The following is a 22,058-nucleotide window of genomic DNA, read 5'->3' on the forward strand; positions in this document are numbered from 1 at the left end:
TAGCAAACTGTCAGTTTCCTACTCATGTGGGTAAACAGAATATGTAATAATCAATTCTGTTCAATAAATTAACAAGTCAAGAGGTTTTTAAGACTCTGTATACAGACTTAGTTTCCATAAATGTAATTTTAGCTATAAAAATCAATCTAAGTAATTTACATAAAAACCAAAGCCAAGCTTGACTTTTTTTTTTTTTCCAAGCTTCACTTTTAATAATCATTCAAAAAATATAAGTGTGCAGGGGTGCCTGGGTGGCTCAGTTAAGCATCTGGCTCTTGATTTCAGCCCAGGTCATATGATCTCAGGTCCTGGAATTGAGCTCTGAGTCCAGCTCCATATTCAGCAGGGAATCTGCTTGAGGAGTCTCTCTCCCTCTCCCTCTGCCCCAACTTGTGCTCCCACTCTCAAATGAATAAATAAATCTTAAAAGAACAAAACAAAACAAAAAATATATGTGTGTGCTAAATATAAATTTTAAATTTAAATGCAGGGCAGCCCGGGTGGCTCAGCGGTTTAGCGCTGCCTTCAAGCCCAGGGCCTGATCCTGGAGATCTGGGATCGAGACCCACATTGGGCTCCCCGCATCGAGCCTGCTTCTCCCTCTGCTTGTGTCTCTGCCTCACTCTCTCTCTCTGTGTCTCATGAATAAGTAAATAAAATCTTTAAAAATAATAATAAAGAAATAAACAAATAAATAAATAAATTTAAATGCATTCATTTTGAGAAATTTACACAATTCTAAAGTACATAACATAAAACACACTCCTTCAACCTTCCCTATAAATTCCAAATCCGTTTGCCCCTCAAATATGCAAATCTTCTGCTGAAGATTTTGCATACTCCAATGTGTGTGTTATATAAGTAGAAAAATAGAGATAGTGTTTAAAGTGCAGGACTTCCCTTCTAACCTTCAATCTCTCTTCTAATACATATATGCCTGTTCTACCCCATCATCCCCACATACAGAGAAATAGCATCACTAGAAATTACAATTCTGAATTGTTGAAGAGTCGAAGAGAAATTAACTGTGCTTTACATTTCCTTGCTGAAAATATACAGAAAATCTATAAACTTACTGGGTAAAAGAGATGAATTAAAAAACTGTCTATAACAGAGTTTCATATTCATCACTTACCTTTTTAAGTCTTTTTTTATATTATTGACATTATTGTATTAGGAAATCAAGAAGATACCAATCTTCAAATGAACCATGAAAAGTTTAAATGAATAATAATGTCAAGGGGAATATTTACTTTTGATTTATTTTGGTGGGCAAAATTAATAGATAAATGTTTACCTCTGTTATCTCTTGGAGGAGGGTCATTCTTAATAGAAGCCACAGTCCGTCGATTCTATAAGAGAAAAACAAAAAGCTCATTTTACTTTCTTTTCTTGTCATATATTTATCTTAATTTTGACTTCCTTTAACTAAACAGAAGTAGATGAATAACAATAATATAAAACTAAATTTAAAAAAACTATAAATAACCTAATAATTACTACAATGCTACCAATAATCAAGTTTCTTTATATGACTATTGTCCACTACCTACCCCCCAAAATTCCCAATATTCTGGAATTAGCATGAGGCAAGCACTGCTCATATTAAGTCACTCAGTCTTCACAACGACCCTATTATTATTCTGGTTTCAAAGATGAGAAAACTGAAGTAAAGAAAAGTTATTTCAGTAAAGGGCATAGTTTTAGCCACCATGGTAAAACTATAATACGTTTCAAAAGTATGTATCTCATCTTTGGATGTCGGAGTAATCAGTAAAATATTGGTTTTAGACAACTTACAGTCTACTATTAAACATCAAAATACATGAAATGTTATCATTTCTGCTAAAAGACTTCATTAGACTTTGCACTTGCACAGACTAGGGCAGCAAATTTTTTATTCTTTCATTTATTTACCAAGACTTCATTTTATTCAATATCAAGTAATGCCATGGCTCTTAACACTAGAGAGAACAGTTACACATTTAAATCAGATGGGTACTATTAAAAGAATATTGGGGGACGCCTGGGTAGTTCAGCAGTTGGGTGCCTGCCTCCAGCTCAGGTCATGATCCAGGAATCCAGGATCGAGTTCCACATCAGGCTCCCTGTGAGGAGCCCGCTTCTCCCTCTGCCTTTCTCTCTCTGTCTATCTCTCATGAATAAATAAATAAATCTTTAAAAAACAAAAAAAAATATTGATGCCAGGGCCTCACTTTAGAGAAAATAAAACTAAATTTCTAAGAGTGAACAAGGCATCAGTATTTTGAAAAATTCTCTGATTTTAATGCACAGCAAAGGCTGCTAATGACATCCAAGGAAAGATCAACTATGAAGATCCTTCAAGGTTGTGAAGGTAAATATGAAAAATAATTCATCTATGAGTCACAACTAGTGACATCTAAGCAGTGACACTCAATATGCTGAATTATATGAATTGAAAATCTGCCTTATATTCACATATACAATTTAAAAAGCAGAATGTTCTTCTAGAAGCTTCTAATGTACAAGATTTGGATGCTTATGTCTTCCCTGTAAGACACCAAGTTCCTATAGGGTTGAAGTCCTGTCATTCATCTTTGTGCATGATACAATCAACAAGGTAGAAAAGTTAACAAATGTTTGTTGAATTAAACACACAGAACTGCAGACTCAGCAACTGTGAGGGACTACCTGGTTTCAAAAGAGCTGCACTTTGATACACAACTTTAACAGTGAAAAATTTCAATAGGCAGGAAGAAGTATTATCTTTTAAAATAATAAAAATGGGGGCGCCTCGGTGGGTCAGTTAAGTGTCTGCCTTCAGCTTAGGTCATGATCCCAGGGTCCTGGAATCGAGCCTTGCATCAGGCTCTCCACTCATTAGAGAGCCTGCTTCTCCCTCTCCCTATGCTGCTCACCCTGCTTATACTCTCAATCTCTGTGTCAAAAAAATAATAAAATCTTAAAAAACAATAATAATAAATAAATAAAATAAAAATGGCATGGCTTTTGTTTCTGTAAAAATAAAACTATTAGGGAGGATATATAGAATGGTCTTAACGTTTATCTTCACAGATATCACAGTAGTTAAACTATATTCAATCATTTCCCATATTTCTCTAATACATATAAATAGCAGAATTACTATTTCCAAAGACTACTGGAATAAGAATTTATTTGGAATAATTAATATTCTCTCTTTATCTAAGTCAAATGTATTCATTCAACAAATACTGACAAGCAAATGGTTTTGACATCCATTACTCCTGCGGAGCTATTAGTCTCAGGAAAATTCCTAACCAGGAAAGGAATTCCTAGGATTTTATTTTATTTTATTTTTTTAAAGATTTTATTTATTTATTCATGAAAATACACAGAGAGGAGAGAGAGAGAGGCAGAGACACAAGCAGAGGGAGAAACAGGCTCCATGCAGGGAGCCTGACACGGGAGTGATCCTGGGTCTCCAGGATCAGGCCCTGGGCTGAACGCGGCGCTAAACCGCTGACCCACCTGGGCTGCCCAATTCCTAGGATTTTACCTAATGATTATCATAACTGTGAACTGGAGAACCTCAATTCTTAAAAGAATGCATACATATACATGGCATGTAGATGGCAGAAAGAGAAACAGTGTTTTTAAAAAAAGCAAACAAATACTTAAAAACATACTTGTCACAGGTTGTCCATTTCAAACCAGAACATACACACACACACACACAATCCCTGCTCTGTATTTTTGTGACTAACCTTTACAATTTTGTTTACTTTGGCTGAAGATGTTGGAGGTGGAGGTGTTTCTGGACTGGGTTCAATTTCTTCATCAGGTACAAGGTCAGGGTTAAGTGAAAAGATGCTCTCAAGGTCAATCTGTTTTAAAAATGCATTTTTCTTAGAGTATATTCTGACAATTAACCTTTTATTGTATTAATTTACACATGGAGAATAACCATTAAATGGTATCAGCCTCATGAACAGTACTGCCTTGATAACAAAATTATCTACAATTATAACCTACATATTAAAACAGCATTTTGTGGTCTTGATTATATGATCCATCACCAGCAATGTGCAGGAGGAATCTACCTTTCTTTGAGTGAAATTTTTTAATCATTTGAAAGTTTTTCTAGAAATTATAAAGAATACATGTATTATATAAAAAATTATATGCTTTTCAGTTTTGTTTTATATTTGGAACTTCGATTGCAAGGCTAGAAATAAAATTCAGTCCAGCGATCGGGGGTGCCTGGCTGGCTCAGTCAGTGGAGCATGCCCCTCTCGATCTCAGGGTTATAGGTTCGAGTCCTATGCTGGGTATAGAGATTAGTTAAAAATCTTAAAAAAAAAAAAAATTTTAAACTCAGTGATCATACCTCTTTGCCTTTTGTATCTCCATTTTCTATCCATTCAACAGTTACACTTTCATTATCTTCATTTAAAGATGTTACCATTGCTTGATGTATTCGGCCTGAGAACAAAATATACATTTTTAAGCCATAAATTATGGTATTCCTAAATAATGTCAAATATAATTTTTTATAATTTCTAAACTTTTTAAAGACTATGATACTAGTTTTCTCCCAAGGGATTTGCAGACTCTCATGATTACAGAATGAATTTTGTCGATAGGATCATAAATCAGTATGCTACATCAAGACCAGAACTCAAGAAACTGGGTTAGACTGAAAGTTTATTTTCAACAAAAATGAAAAATGGTTACACAATGGCAGAGAATGCCTGAAATTTTAAACCATTATATAGTTATAATCATTAGAAAGTTTCCTTACTATGAACTGATACTCTACAATTCCTTATACTAATATAAAACACTTTTATGTAAAAATCATTATTATATACCATATAAACTGACATTACTTTTATAACATTGAGAAAAAGATTCTAAGTCCAAAAAGGTTGGGAAATGTAATCTAAAATGTTGTCTCTCTGCATACTGCTTATCCAAATCCATTCTATACCTTACCTTCTCTGTCAGCTCTAGTACTTACCATCTGTAGAGAGAGGACATTATATCTAATGTATTAAACTTGTTTTCCCTCTCTTAACAGACTATGGATCTTACTAGTTAATAACCATGGAACTAAGTAATTATTTTTAATTATTACAGAATAGTCCATTATGTTTATCACAACTTACTTAATATCTATTGATGCTCACTTAAGTTATGTGCAATTTTTTACTATTATAAACACTGTAATGAATACTACTGCACTTGTCAGATTATTTCTTTGGGACAAATACCTAGAAGCATATCAATAGGTTGTGTGTGTGTGTGTGTGTGTGTGTGTGTATTTTTTACTTGTTTACATCTCACCCACCCATTTGATTATTAAAGAAAGGTAGAAACTATTTGTTATAAATATGCATCTTTATATTATTTAGTAAAACACTGAACATATGGAATTTTTATATGTATTTCCTGAATGAAATCCTTGGGACATCTATAATTTATCTGTAGATTTTAGCTCTTTAAATATAAAAAAAAAAAACCCACAAAACAGCCCAGATATACAGTATATAAAACAAATGTTACTGTAATAATAAGGCACTTCCTGAGATTAAGTGGACATTAGAGAATTACGGGTTGGAGGTAGAAAGAAATGATAAGCTGGAAATTACTGGGAGAATTCAAGGAAGAGACTTTAAATAAAGGGGAAACTAGATTAATATTCACTGCAATTTGATATGGACAAAAATTAGGTAGACAACCAGAAGAAGTGGTGTCAATAGGGTCCTCCAGGAAGATGTTGAGACAGATGGATAAGAGTTTTACTGTGAAAGATAAAAGGGGGGTAAAACAGGACTGTGCATGGAAAACTTTCAAACCATGATACAGATCTGAAACCTGTGAAGGAGAGGAGATATAAAGCAGGACCGGGCAGAGCCTCAGACCCTGACACAGATCTGACAAAGTGCTAGCCAAACCAGCAGGGAGCTCCAAAGCAAAGACTGCCCATGAGAAGAGTCCCACACTGAGCCAAAATGGAAATACCCTAGTACCCACACCATGCTCAGTCACTGGCTAGAGGGTTCCCAGAAAACACAAGGCCTCAGCTCAAAATCTAAGGAGACTAAAGGTGCTAACACCTAGAGACTATGAGCTAAATGTACTCCCAGAGTGGTAGCTCCTTAGTGGGAGATCCAAGCAACATATCTCCATAGATGGCTGCGCCACAGGATATGAAAAAAGGAGAGACTGAGTTTAATTGGTAGCAGAAATGAAGACTGAACCCCTGAAAGCCATGAGCTGACTGATGATCGCTATTATAATCTAGGAGGAGCTACCACTGCTGCAACAAACTCCACCTTTATCACCATCTTCACAACATGAGTAGTGAGGTTAAGAACAGCAGCTACCGTCTCCTGACCCTACCACCCCTGACAGCCTCAAAATAGTAATACCTACTAGCAGGAACAAGATCACTGCAACAAAGGTTTGGAGGAAAATAAAGCAGTTAAATATAAGATATTGATATGATTTCATCAATAAGAAATGACTCCAAAGGGAATGTATTTAAAGACTTGACTACCATAAAGAGTAACTTTAGGCAGGAAATGGAAAGGCCAGAGTTGAGGTTGCTGCAGAGTAGAAATAAGGGGTATCCACACAATTACCAACAGAATTACCACAATAATGAGAATGACAAAAAGCCTATCATGTTGCAAAAGCAAGACCAATACCACATTCCTACTATTAAGCATCTACTACAATATTCCAACTTCCCATGGGAAGGAGGAGTAGACTCCAAGACCTATAGGACCATAGGTCAAAATCCCACAGGGATCTTAATCTCCAAAGACAGCCTAGAGACATGAGCAACAAAGATGATAAAGAAAATCAAGATTTTCTTTTCAAAACCCATTATCAGCAAACTTCAACAGTGGTACCTCCAGAAGTTCAATTACCAATGCAGACACCCAGAAAGCCTTAAGCCACAAGCTAGCAAAGTCCAAAGCAGCCAATCCATCAGTTAAAACTAAGCTCTAGAGGTTTAGAAAGGCAGACCTGAGAAAATGTTGGCTTATCTCTACCAGGGTCCAGCTTACTCAGCAAGCAGGAAGAAATATGAAATTCCAATAATAAATAAATAAAGACCAGAGCTGAATGAATGAATCAATTCTTAAGTGTTTGCTTTTTTGCCAGTGGATAAGCTAAGCAGAAATATCTGCAGTATGGGGTTTTGATTATTTTTACCAAAAGCTGTCTCTAGGGCAGCCCGGGTGGCTCAGCGATTCAGCGCCTGCCTTCGGCCCAGGGCGTAATCCTGGAGACCCGGGTCGAGTCCCGCGTCAGGCTCCCTGCATGGAGCCTGCTTCTCCCTCTGCCTGTGTGTCTCTGCCTCTCTGTGTGTGTGTGTGTGTGTGTGTGTGTCTCATGAATAAATAAAATCTTAAAAAAAACAAAAGCTGTCTCTAAAAAAAATGTTCTAACTTGACCCAACATGCCTTTAAAGGCTCTTTAAAAAATTGTTTTATATATAGTTCAAGTGAGATACTCAAATTTCTCATTTTTAATTAAATATATATTTAATATATAATATATATAATTATAATATATATAATATATAATAATATAATATATATTTATAATATATAATATATATATTTAATAAAAATGTAATTTTATTTTTTCCAAAACCAAGTAAGAAGTACCTGTTAAGTAACAAAATAAAAAGAGGAATATATACATTTTTCAAAGTAAAAAAATCATTTTACCACTTAATCAGAAAGAGGTACTTTATTCCTAAGTCTCAGTTGTCAATAGGAAACATGCACTCGTGTCAGACAACTATAGATACATAACTACAGCTCAGAGACAAATCAGAATTGGATATAGCTTTTGCTAGAACCTGGTACAATCTTCCTACATAGCCCCTTCCAATATCATCTCATTTCTCTGGTTTGAGTAAATTCCTGTATTTCAACCTCACTAATTGCCCATTGACCCTCTGATTCCCCCTTTACTTTACTGTAAATTGTATCATATACATTTCTACATTAAAAAAAAAAAAAGGGGATCCCTGGGTGGCGCAGCGGTTTGGCGCCTGCCTTTGGCCCGGGGCGCGATCCTGGAGACCCGGGATCGAATCCCACGTCGGGCTCCCGGTGCATGGAGCCTGCTTCTCTCTCTGCCTGTGTCTCCGCCTCTCTCTCTCTCTCTCTGTGACTATCATAAATAAATAAAAAAAATAATAATAATAAAAAAAAATAAAAAAAAAAAAGGAGCACGTGCTTGTGTATCCACCCCAGCCAAGTTAAGGAACAAAATGTCTGAGGGGCACCTGGCTGGTTCATTTGGTAGAGCATGCAACTCTTGATATCCGAGCTCCATGTTGGGTGTAGAGTTTACTTAAAAATAAAATCATTAAAAAAGAAAGAAACAAGGACACCTGGGTGGCTCAGTGGTTTAGCGCCTGCCTTCAGGAAGTGCATGTTATCCAGGGCATGATCCTGGAGTCCCGGGATTGAATCCCACATCAGGCTCCCTGCATGGAGCCTGTTTCTCCCTCTGCCTATGTCTCTGCCTGCCTCTCTCTCTCTTATGAATAAATAAATAAAATATTAAAACAAATAATACCTTTGAAACTCTATATGTCCCCTAGGTATATCTCCCTCTCTTTTTAAAAAATTTTAAAATTTTTTTACCATATTCCCTCTCCTCTTTTTCCCCACCACCACTAATAACAACCTAATATTTGAGATAATCATACTGTGGCTTTCCTTAAGAGTTTATCACCTATAAATGTAATACACAAAAAAACCTTGAACACCCTGCCTAATTTTAAACTATATAAATGGACTGACATTAAGACTTGTTTTTGTTGTGCAACACTATTTTTTCCCAAGATTCATTTATATGGTTATAAATAAGTATAGTTCACTTATTTTCATAACATTTGAGCATGCCAAAACTTAATCTATTCTGTGGATGGACATGTGTTTTCATGTTTTTGCTATTAGGAACAATGGTGCTGTAGGCATTCTTATACATGTGTACTGATAAAACTATGCAAGAATTTCTCTAGGATGTGTTAGAAGCACAGAGTACAGAGACATATGTAACTTTTCTAGTTAGTGCCATGATGTTTCCGGAGTGGCAATCCCTAGAATGATTTGTAACCTACTAACAATTACCTCACAATGACACTTAATATTTGTCAGATATCATATATCATACTGTGACTCTCGTTTCTCTGACTTAATGAGGCTGTGCCTATCACTGTATTTGCTGGCCATTTGAAACTTTGTTCTTTTCTTCCCACTTCTCTGAAGAATCTCCATGTATTCTTGGTACTACTCTTCTGTTATACGTGTCATAAATATTTTCTCCAAATTGGGGGCTTTTCACTTTATGATGTCTTTTCATGAACTTCAATTTATTAATTTTAACGTAATCATCAAATATATATGTTTCAATTACAGTTTTTTATGCCCTAAAATTCTTCCTGAGACTCAGGTCATTATAATAGGTTCTGACATTTTCTTCTCAAGTTTCACAAAGTCTTGGGACATCTGGATGGCTCAGTAGGTTTAGCCTGTGACTCCTGAGTTCCACTCAGGTCATGATCTCAAAGTGGTGAGATAGAGCCCCAACACAGGCTTTGTGCTCAGCAGGGAGTCTGAGATTCTCTCCCTCTGTTCACACCATGCATATGCATTCTCTCTCTCAAATAAATCTTTTAAAAAAATAAAGTTTTACAAAGTCATTTACTGATTTTTTTTTAATTTATTCATGACAGACAGAGCGAGGGTGGGGGGCAGAGACACAGGCAGAGGGAGAAGCAGGCTCCATGCCGGGGGCCCCACACGGGACTTGATCCCGAGACTCCAGGACCGTGCCCTGGGCCAAAGGCAGGCGCTGAACCGCTGAACCACCGAGGGATCCCCTACAAAGTCTTTTATTTTTTTTTTTTAAGATTTTATTTATTTATTCATGACAGACAGAGAGAGAGAGGCAGAGACACAGGCAGAGGGAGAAACAGGCTCCATGCAGGGAGCCCGATATGGGACTTGATCCCAAGTCTCCAGGATCACACCCTGGGCTGAAGGCGGCGCTAAACCCCTGGGCCCCCGGGGTTGCCCTACAAAGTCTTTTAAATGCAAGACTGCGGACAGCCTGGGTGGCTCAGGGGTTTAGCACCTGCCTTCAGCCCAGGGCCTGATCCTGGAGTCCAGGGATCGAGTCCCATGTCAGGCTCCCTGTATGGAGCCTGCTTCTCCCTCTGCCTGTGTCTCTGCCTCTCATGAATAAATAAAGTCTTTTAAAAATAAATAAATAAATTCAAGACTGCAATCCACTGTCATTTTGATTTTTGTGCATGGTAACACAATTCCCATTCCCCTGCCCCCTGACATGAAAAACAAATTAATCTAACACTATTTCCTGAAAGGTCCTTCCTTCTCTCCTACCTGTTCTATGACCTGTCGAATTTCAAGCATGCATGCATCAGCCTGTTTCTTTATCCTTGAGCCAAAATTACACTCTCTTATTATTATAGCTTTGCAATCAGTCTTGCTAGCCAGTAAAATAAAGTTTCCTATTTGTTCTTTAAGAGTTTCTTTGATCTTCTCAGCCTTTTGCATGTCTGTATAAATTATAGAATCAGTCTGTTAAGTGTCAAAAATCAAATAAACTAATAATTTAAAAAAACAACCGTTAGGATTCTAGTTGGAACTACATTAAATATTTCATTCTAGATTTTTACATCACTGACCAAAAGTAATAATTGCTAAGAGTTTTCCTTTTTCATACCAACCTTATTCTGGAATAGTGTAAAATTAGAATTATTTGAACCCTGAGCATCTGGTATGCACTGGTTAAAACCATCTTGGTTTACAGTTTTATTTGTGAAAAGATTCAATTTTCTTAACAATTATAAGATTATTATAGTTTTCTGTTCCTGATTGTTTTGATAACTATATTTTTCTAGGAGATTTATTTAAGTTTTCACAGTTTGGGCACAAAGTTGTTCATAATTATGCTGAATGCTTGTGGCATCTGTAACCATAATCACTTTCTCATTTGTAATTTTTCCACCTCTTTTCTTGGCAAAAGTTATCAGCTTTGTCAATTTTGTCTTTTCCAAGAACACTTGCTTTTGTTGAGCCCTTCTATTGTTATTAAATGCTTAATTAGGGATCCCTGGGTGGCGCAGCGGTTTGGCCCAGGGCGCGATCCTGGAGACCCGGGATCGAATCCCACGTCAGGCTCCCAGTGCATGGAGCCTGCTTCTCCCTCTGCCTGTGTCTCTGCCTCTCTCTCTCTCTCTCTCTCTCTCTCTCTCACTGTGACTATCATAAATAAATAAAATAAAATAAAATAAAAAATTAAATGCTTAATTACTGTTCTTATCATTATTCTTTCCTTTTACTTTGGGCACACTTTGCTGGGTTATTTCTCAAATTCCTCAGACGAATGCTGAGTTTATTAATCTTTATTCCTTTTTTTTTTCCTGATAAGCAATTAAAGCTACATATTTCTCTCCAAGAACTGCTTTACTAGCATCTTACACATTTTTATATTTAGTATTTTTGTTATTGTTGAGTTGAAACTACTTCCTTTTTTAAAGAGGAGCCAACACCAGTCTGTCTTCAAACAGTGAATCTTACTGATTGTATGTGTTTTAAAGTCTCATCTTCCTACAGGAATCAAACTTTTACCATCCTTGCCTGAATAGTTCTACCATCCCTTAGTATTTCTGATCTACTTCTACTCCACCATGATATCTTGTTCTTGCTCAGCTACACCTTTTGGTTTTCTCTTATGTATCTAAGGCAGAAAGATGTCAATACATAAACTTCATTGTATATTTTAACCAGAAGTCCCAATCCATCTTTAATTCTATATATCATATTTATAAAAAATGAGTCAGATTTGAACAAAGATAAACTCAAAATGGATGAAAGATCTAAATGTGAGCCAAGGTTCATCAAAATCCTAGAGGAGAACACAGGCAACACCCTTTTTGAACTCGGCCACAGTAACTTCTTGCAAGATACATCCACAAAGGCAAAAGAAACAAAAGCAAAAATGAACTATTGGGACTTCATCAAAATAAGAAACTTTTGCACAGCAAAGGATACAGTCAACAAAACTAAAAGACAACCTACAGAATGGGAGAAGATAGTTGCAAATGACGTATCAGATAAAGGGCTAGTTTCCAAGATCTATAAAGAACTTATTAAACTCAACACCAAAGAAACAAACAATCCAATCATGAAATGGGCAAAAGACATGAAGAGAAATCTCACAGAGGAAGACATAGACATGGCCAACATGCACATGAGAAAATGCTCTGCATCACTTGCCATCAGTTCACACAATCATAAAATTGCTATTATATTTAAATTAATTATGACTTACAATCTCAAAACTCAAGAGATTTAGAAGTTTTCAGCTTTATTTCAACTACTTGTAAAAATAAATTACAGTGTTGACAATGTCATCTTTTGAGAGGGAAGTAAAAAAATTACTTGGAAAGTTTTGGCAAGTTCAGGCAAATTCTACAGAACCTCCCTCTCCCTATTTTCCCTGTAGAACATCTCTTCATGTTTATTTTTTTTATTTTTACTTTTTAAAGATTTTATTTATTTATTCATGATAGACACACAGAGAGAGAGAGATGCAGAGACACAGGCAGAGGGAGAGAAGCAGGCTCCATGCAGGGAGCCTGATGTGGGACTCAATCCCGGGTCTCCAGGACCAGGCCCTGGGCTGAAGGCAGCGCTAAACCACTGAGCCACCCAGGCTGTCCATCTCTTCATGTTTAATAACCAAACTTCATAAAACATACTTCTCCTTAATGTAAGATACTGTGGCCAATATTTATATAGGAAAAGATCTAAATTTGTACATGCTGAAACTCAACTCACATTTTAAATAAAAGATTATCTAGAAAAGTTCTGAGTTACATTCCAAATATAATTCATAGATGGTCAGAATCACATATAAAAAAGTATGGTCGAGACAGCTGGGTGGCTTAGTTAAGTGTCTGCCTTCGGCTCAGATCATGATCCCAGGGTACTAGGATTGAGCCCCCCTCATTGGGCTCCCTACTTAGCAGGGAGTCTGCTTCTGCCTGCTGCTCCCCCTGCTTGTGCTCTCTTGCACTCTCAAACAAATCTTAAAAAAAAAAAAAAAAGTAATGCCGAGTATGAAAATGTAGGCACAAGATAACGGCTTACATCATACTCATTGTGAGCCATTTTCTGACACTGTGTGCTTATCCTTTCCACAATCTTTCATATTTACTGAGTCCTTGTTTTGCCCAGTGTTGAACAACTCCCAAAATATTTAAGAAAATGTTGAAAAAAAACACTGAGGATGAGCAAACTGCAATTATAGTAACAACAAAAAAAAAGTTTACTGCATATAAAATAATTTGTTGCCCTTAGTTCTTATTTGTTAAAACATATAGTTTACTCACATGGAGGTGATTTTAAAGTGTCATTACATTTATGCAATAGTTTAGGGAATTTGGTCAAAGATGAATGCTGTGATTTTTTTCCCATTTAAAATAAAGGCAAATGGGCTCCCACTCAGTATTTTCACACACAGCATCTGATTTAAGAACAGATTACACTGACCTTAAATGGGAGATGGCTGTTTATGTTTAAAAAGAGGATCCTCATAAGTTTCTGTTGAGAATAGACTTTTAATTATATAATTAAATCATATGATAACTAACAAGGAAAAAAGTCTATATTTGGCCATTTTTTAGATTTTATTTATTTGAGAGAAGAGAGAAAAGACAGAGCCTGAGCAGGGGGGAGGGGCAGGAGGAGAGGGAGAAGCAGACTCCCCGCTGAGCAGGGAGCCCAACTCAGGGCTCAATGCCAGGATCCTGGGATCATAACCTGAGCCGAAGGCAGAAACAACCAACCGAAACCACCCAGGCACCCCTATATTTGACCATTTTTAACTTAAAAAGGTCAATTTCATCCAGTTCAACTCAAGAGAATGTATATTTCACCCCAAATTTAGATGTCAGGATAATTTACAAAACTATTAACTGCTAAATATATAAAACATACATATATATATGAACATAAATATATAAAATATCTTGAAAACATAATTTTTACTTCCAAGCCATTTTAGGTTTAGTGCATTTTAAGAAGTATCTTTGCAACATTTAAGTCTCAACTTTTTCTTAAGTGAAATCAAAGAGAAAATTCAGATCTCAACTTTTAAATGTATTAGTAAATATTAAGACAAATTATTTTTTGAAATGCTTAAAGAACACACACCTGAATTTAAGTAACATTTTGCCCTAGTGAACAAAAATAACACAGATTCTATATATTTCAGGACTTTCTAAATCTTTTAAATTAAGGTGGTTACTTAAGATTGCTATAAAATATTGTATTTATTGAGCTGTCAAAAACAAGTCTTACATGTTGACAATTGGCTTTTGGTTTCTGAAAACAGGATCCTATTATATGTTTCTTAGTTCACAGCTGAATTCACAGCAGCTGTGAGGCTTAGAAACGCCAGCAACCAATTAGGCTGGCATAAACCTTGTCTAGCATATAAAGTATAATTTGGTTGCAAATGCATAAGACAACAGCCAAAATAAAAGAGCCAAGAATACTAATAAAATATCATTACAAGTATTTAAAAGAATGAATTTTAAAAAGCTAACAAATCTATGTATTTTATTAAAGGGATTATAGTGGTGGAACGTTAGGAAAAACATGAAAAAGCAATAATCAATTCTTTTCAGTTTCACTCCATTTTTAAAAAGGTTGCAGCTGTTCCTAGCATACCTAGGATTACAAACTCCATGTTTTTTCTAATTACTCTAATCACAGAGTTGAGGTATACATAAGCATACATGTGACAAATCTTCCCCACAAGTAAATATTATTTTTATCAGTTCCTCTTGAGCTGTTTCTATGAAATCTTCTTTCCAAACTTCTAAAATAATAAGATCTTAATCATACTTTCAAAACTGAAACATTCAAGAATAATATAACTAAAATGATCAGTGAAAACTTGAATTATAATGTTTATTATAGCAATTTCCAAACCCTCTGAGGTTGTTAAAGTATGTTTTTGTTTAAAGTTTCATAAATTTAAAAATGACAGAAAGTAATACACTTATAAATATCATTAGCTAAAAATACTATTTAAAAATGTTTTCACTCGGTGTTATGCTATATGCTGCTGGCAAATTGAATTCCAATAAAAAAATACAAAAAAAAATTTACACAAACTATGAAAAAACTAGTCGTCACTGATCATTCACGTGTATATAGACATGTAACGAAAACTAATACAAAAATCTAGCTTATATGCTAATAAATTTAAAATACATAGTACTCTAGTGTCTCTCTTCTTAATAAAATCTCTAGTAACCTGCTCAATTTTCAACCAGAATACCACTGCATAATTTGATAGGCTCTTTTTTTCTTGACCTTTAAAAAAAATGGTAATGACGGGGGCACCAAGCTGGTCCAGTTAGTAAAACATACAACTCTTGATCTCAGAGTCATGAGTTAAAGCTCCAAGTCAGGTGTAGAGCTTACTTAAAAAAAAAAAAAAAAAAAAAAAAAAAAAAAAAAAAAAAAAAAAAAGAAGGTAATGAAATCTAGTTCTCTCCTTTTGTACCTCTGCAGAGACAAAGAGGACAAGCAATCATAAGTATCTGTTCTCAGAATAAAGAAGTAAATACTATTCTAAATTATGAAATCACACATTTAGAACAAGCTTGGCAGAATAATGTTTCCAGAGGGTGAGTAAAATACATATGCTTACTCCAAATAGCTGGTAATAGATATCTGAAAGGAGCACTTTTCTTCCAACTCAGTTCCAACCTTCTAGAAGAGAATCCTGATAAATTATTGTAAAACACATTGACCTCAAAACTTTGGTGATTTCCTCTCTCTCTCTCTGTGACTATCATAAGTAAATAAAAAAATATATATATTAAAAAAAAAAAGGGGATCCCTGGGTGGCGCAGCGGTTTGGCACCTGTCTTTGGCCCGGGGCGCGATCCTGGAGACCCAGGATCGAATCCCACATTGGGCTACCGGTGTATGGAGCCTGCTTCTCCCTCTGCCTGTGTCTCTGCCTCTCTCTCTCTCTCTCTCTCTCTCTCTCTCTCTCTCTCTCTGACTATCATAAGTAAATAAAAAAATATATATTAAAAAAAAAACTTTGGTGATTTCAATCATGTGACTGATTAAAATAACAAATCTCTCATTTTTCTGAAATTTGGTATAAAATAGTGATTCCAGTTAAATCAATTGTACATTTAGTTCTAGGAACCAAGTGCCAATGTAGAATGCAAATTCAACAATTTGAGTGGAATTTTCCAAGTGGAGTCAAAGCAAGACATGTTATATTAGCTTTCATTGTCTTAGAGAAGTTTTACAGTTGTCTTTTAAAACAGGTATAATTCCTTTTTGTCAACTTACTAAAATTTAGACTATAAAAGGAATGCTCCATCAAGATCATGAAAAAAAAAATCCACCTCTTTACTATGTTTACAATATAATTTTCTGACAGTGGTATTGGAAAACGGGAAAATGGAGACTGCCAAAATGCTGCTTTAAAGTAGACTAGGGGTGCCTGGCTCAGTCTGTTAAAGCCTGGACTCTTGATTTCAGTTCAGATCATGATCTCAGGGTCGTAAGATCAAGCCCTGTGATGAGCTCCATGCTCATGGGGAGTCTGCTTTAGATTCTCCCTCTCCCTCTGTCCCCCATCCCCCCCCCACGCTCTCTCTCTCTCTCTCTCTCTAAAATAAATCTTTAAAAAAACAAAATAGACTAAATATGACAACCAAAGGACACTACTAAAAGCATTATTTAAAAAATAAAAAACATTGTTAACTATACAATATTCATACACCATTTGTCTTGCCAACTACTACCTCAAAGCAGTTTATAATTTATTATTTATGTTCTCTCTCCAAAAGTAAATGTCAATCTGTTCCTAGATACCCCTAACCAGTAAATGAGGACAGAAAAGAATGTGGTCATTTGTCAGAGATGATTACAGCAGATCCAGAAGTCAAACTTTCAAACTCTGATATCCAGGTTTTGTTAGCTAATCTAAGCAGTGATGAAAAGAATATTTAATGAGGACTATGTAAGCGTCACACCTTCTTCAATAGCTTTGCTGGAACAAGGAGCCATTAGAGAAGGACATAAATAATGCCTCAGCTGACACTGGTAACAGTGCTGTTGCTGTTTAGTAAACCCCTGGGGAATGTGACTTTGCCAAACATAGAGACCTTTTTGTTTTGCTTTATCACATTTTAAGATGTTACTGTTATAACTAAACTAAAAAGTTCTAGCATTTCTCTTCTTAGACTTTAAAAGCACAAAGCTGGAATTTTAATACTAGAAGAAAAAATTGGAAAGGATACAGCTAAGAATTTTCATGAAGAAAATATGACTTAAAATACAGGTCAAATTTCATATTGTACACAAACCACAAATTTTCAGATTCTTACCTCATCTATCCATTGTTTTGAAGAGGGATGTTAAAAATTAAATACTGCTCAGTTTCTCTGGGGTGACAGGAACAGATCTTGGGGTTTTTTGTGATGAATAAAGCACACTGTACACTAACAATCTGGGCAGATTAGTCATTTAGAAAAACCCATTGTGCAGCCTTTTAGGGAAAGTCCATTCTGAATTCACACAGGCAGTAAGAAATATGCCATAAAGAATATGCCATAAAATATGGCATGGCATGATGCCATTAAAAAGTATTAAATCACTGAAGTTTCCTGATATCATTTTCCATATTTGGGGTGAGAAGATTAAAAGTTGTCTAAAAACACTAGTATACGGAACACAAAAACAGAATTTCTTTAAAAATCTCCAAACCATAAAATTACATTTTAAAAACTTCATAAAGTTTATTAACTAAATAAATCTAAACACATTTTAATTAAAAATATATACATTCATATATACAATCCCGTGGGTGATAGAATACCCAAAATGTATCTTTCCTCATTTATTTAGAATAAAAGATCTGCTATCTAGAATACCACATTTTTACAAGCGATGGAGTTAAAATAACACATTGCTGATAGTCCAAAGATTTGAAGAACTGCCTTTCACAGATGTTCAGCTGGATACATTAAGCAACACTATCTAATTGCTCCCTAGCTTAAATTCTTATTTCTCAAAAGGGAATTCTATACCAATACAGCTGTGCTATTTTGTGAACTTTTCATAGTGACACATAGATAACATCTTCTCTTATGCTTAAGCACTTTGTAACAGGAGATAGGGATCTTTTGGAATGCTTTCAACAATAGTAAACTGGGTAATGTGAACATTTATTGACAAAATTTTTTTTTTTTTTATGATAGTCATACAGAGAGAGAGAGAGGCAGAGACACAGGCAGAGGGAGAAGCAGGCTCCATGCACCGGGAGCCCGACGTGGGATTTGATCCCGGGTCTCCAGGATCGCGCCCTGGGCCAAAGGCAGGCGCCAAACCGCTGCGCCACCCAGGGATCCCTATTGACAAAATTTAAACATAACTCACAAAACTACCAAAAATATTATAAAATATTCGGCTATTTCAATTGGTTTTTAGCTACCCTCCTAACCTTCATTAGGAAACTTAAGGCCCAGGGATCCCTGGTGGCATAGCGGTTTAGCGCCTGCCTTTGGCCCAGGGTGCGATCCTGGAGACCCGGGATCGAATCCCACGTCGGGCTCCCGGTGCATGGAGCCTGCTTCTCCCTCTGCCTGTGTCTCTGCCTCTCTCTCTCTCTGTGACTATCATAAATAAATAAAAATTAAAAAAAAAAGGAAACTTAAGGCCTGAACTCCAGTGACTGAACACAATACTGTTTCATTGCAGATGTGTTGAGGACACCAAGACGACTGTTAACATCAAAATCTTTCAAAAAATACCTCTCACTGATAAAGCAATCTAAATTATTCTACTGAGATTAATTTTACTGTGTACACTTACAAGAGAAACTTACTGCTGTCTATAGAAATAGTAATATATACCATCACTAATAAGAACAAATCCCTAGTATTCAAAAATCTAGCCTATCGCCTCTTCCTGTCTTCTAGGATAATGGGATGGAAAAGCTTCCCTGGAAGCCTTAAAGAGTGTTATAAACACGTAAGTGATTTTCAAAAACACATATTCTAAAAAAGCATTTTTTTTTACCAAAAAAATGAAGAATATAGAAATTGTCTACCAAGCCAAGTAATGATACATTTCAAAATCAAACTGCTACATAGATGAAATCTTCACTGGAAATGCTGAGTTTTTAGTCATACTAGTTAGTACAATGTCAAACCAGCCATCACTGAAAATCAATTAGTTTAACTTTAAAGAAGTCAAAAAGTCACATTCGTAACCACTATACAAAAATGCATTCTTTCATGCATTATTCTATTGCTTGAGTAGAACTCCAAATTCAGAACATTTACCCCTAACTTCTTTGTGATGGACTGAATTGTGTCCCCCAGGCCTCCACAAATTGATATTGAAGTCCTAACCCCCATTGGGATGGTGTTTGGAGGTGAAACCTTTGAGAGGTAACGAGGGTTAGATAAGTTCTTGAGAGTAAGGCCCTCGTGATGAGATTAGAGGCTTTCCAAGAAGGAGATGTTCTCTCTGCCAAGTGAGGACAAAACGAGAGGGAGGCCACCTGCAAGATAGGAAGTAGGCTCTTATCAGGGACCCAATCAGCTGGCATCTTTATCTTGACTGAACTTTCCAGCCTCCAGAACTGTGAGAAATGTCTAGTGTTTAATCCACTCACTCTGTATTTTGTTGTAGCAGCCAGAACAGACTAAAACATTCTCTTTCAAAATGATAATGACTGTAATCAAGAAAAGGGACATATATAAGGGGTCTATCCAACAAGAAAATCTAACAACTCTAAACATTTATGGCTCTAACTTGGAATCAGCCAAATAGAAAATCAGTAACAAAATTAAAGAAACTCATTGATAATAATACAATAATAGTAGAAGACTTCAGAGCCCCACTGACAGCAATGGACAGATCTAAGCAGAATATCAACAAGGAAACAAGGGCTTTGAATGACACACTGGATCAGATGAACTTAACAGATATATTCAGAGCATTTCATCCTAAACCAGCAGAATACAAACTCTTTTCAGGTGCACATTGAACATGCTCCAAAATAGATCACATACTGGGTCACAAATCAGGTCTCAACCAGAAAAAAAAAGACTGAGATCATACCATACTATTTATTTTCAGAGCACACAACACAATGAAACTTGAAGTCAACCACAAGAAGAAATTTGAAAGAACTACAAACACATGGAAGTCAAAGTACATCCTACGAAAGAATGAATGGGTCAACCAGGAAATTAAAGAATGTAAAAAGCCTTGGAAGCAAATGAAAATGAAAACACAACACTTCAAAACCTTTGGGATGCAGCAAAGGCGGTCCTAAGAGGGAACTATATACCAATTCAAGTCTTCCTCAAGAAGCAAGAGAAGTCTCAAATATACAACCTAACCTTACACCTAAGGGAGCTGGAAAAAGAAAAGCAAATAAAGCCTAAGTCCATCAGGAGAAGAGATATAATAAATACTGGAGCAGAAATCAATGAAATAAAAACCAAAAGAACAGTAGAACAGATCAATAAAACTGGGAGCTGATTCTTTAAAAAAATAACCAAGATTGATAAACTTCTAGCTAAACTTATCAAGAAGAGAAAGGACCCAAACAGATAAAATTTTGAATGAAAGAAGAGAGATCACAACCAACACTGAAGAAATAGTTACAAGAGAATATTATGAGCAATTAAATGCCAACAAATTAGGCAATCTGAAAGAAATGGATACATTCCTAGAAACATATAAACTACCAAAACTGAAAAAGGAAGAAGTAGAAAACCTGAACAGACCCATAACCAGCAAAGAAATTGTATCAGCAATCAAAAATCTCCAAGGAACAAGAGTGTGGGGCAAGATGGCTTCCCAGGGGAATTCTACCAAACAGTTAAAGAACTAATACCTATTCTTTTGAAACTGCTCCAAAAAATAGAAATGGAAGGAAAACTTCCAAACTCATTTGAGGGGGCAAGCCACAACCTTGGTCCCAAAACTAGACAAAGACACCACTAAGAAGGAGAGTTACAGACCAGTATGACTAAAGAACATGGACGTAAAGTTCTCACCAAGATACTAGCTAATAGGCTCCAAGAGTACATTAAAAGGATTATTCACCACAACCAAGTGGGATTTATTCCTGGGCTGCAGGGGTGGTTCAATATCTACAAATCAATCAATGTGATATGCCACATTAATAAAAGAAAGAACAAGAACCATATGATCCTCTCAATAGATGCAGAAAAAGCATTTGACAAAACATAGCACCCTTTCTTGATAAAAACCCTCCACCATGGATGGACAGACGGAAAATACCTCAACATCACACGCCATATAACAAAGACACACAGCAATTACCATACTCAACAGGGAAAAATTGAGAGCTTTTCCACTAAGGTCAGGAACGTGACAGGGATGTCCAGTCTCACCACTGTTGCTCAACATAGTACTGGAATTTCTAGCCTCAGAAATCAGACAACAAAAAGAAATAAAAGGCATCCAAATCAGCAAAGAGGTCAAATTTTCACTCTTAGCGGACATGATACTTTATGTAGAAAACCTAAAAGACTGCACCCCCAAAATTGCTAGAACTCGAGTAATTCAGCCAGGTCACAGGATATAAAATCAACGCACAAAACTATTGCATTACTATACACTAACAATGAAGCAGCAGAAAGAGAAATCAAGGAATCAATCCCATTTACAATTGCACCAAAAATCGTAAGATACCAAGGAATAAACCTAACCAAAGAGGTAAAAGATCTCTATCTGTACTCTGAAAACTACTGAACACTGTGAAAGGAGTTGAGGAAGACATAAAGAAATGGAAATGCATTCCATGCTCACAGATTGGAGGAAGAAATATTGTTAAAATGTTTATGCTACTCAAAGCAGTCAATACATTCAATGCAATCCCTACCAAAATAACAGCATTTTTCACAGAGCTGGAACAAAGAATTCTAAAATTTGCATGGA

At 35.9% G+C, this 22,058-nt stretch overlaps 1 protein-coding gene across 5 annotated transcripts in view; it reads right to left on the minus strand.

Annotated features, from left to right (window-relative positions):
- KIF2A (kinesin family member 2A) overlaps positions 1–22,058 on the minus strand; it is a 73,676-nt gene that overhangs the window by 26,273 nt on the left and 25,345 nt on the right. For all 5 annotated transcript variants that reach the window (XM_055331602.1, XM_055331600.1, XM_055331599.1 and 2 more), the window contains exons 2-4: positions 4,352–4,446; positions 3,729–3,848; positions 1,298–1,352 (exon numbers count right to left, since the gene is read on the minus strand). In XM_055331602.1, the coding sequence (XP_055187577.1) occupies positions 1,298–1,352; positions 3,729–3,848; positions 4,352–4,446 (270 nt within the window). The remainder of the gene's footprint in view (positions 1–1,297; positions 1,353–3,728; positions 3,849–4,351; positions 4,447–22,058) is intronic.

Source organism: Nyctereutes procyonoides, unplaced genomic scaffold, assembly GCF_905146905.1.
Source record: "Nyctereutes procyonoides isolate TBG_1078 unplaced genomic scaffold, NYPRO_anot_genome, whole genome shotgun sequence".
Classification (NCBI taxonomy): domain Eukaryota; kingdom Metazoa; phylum Chordata; class Mammalia; order Carnivora; family Canidae; genus Nyctereutes; species Nyctereutes procyonoides.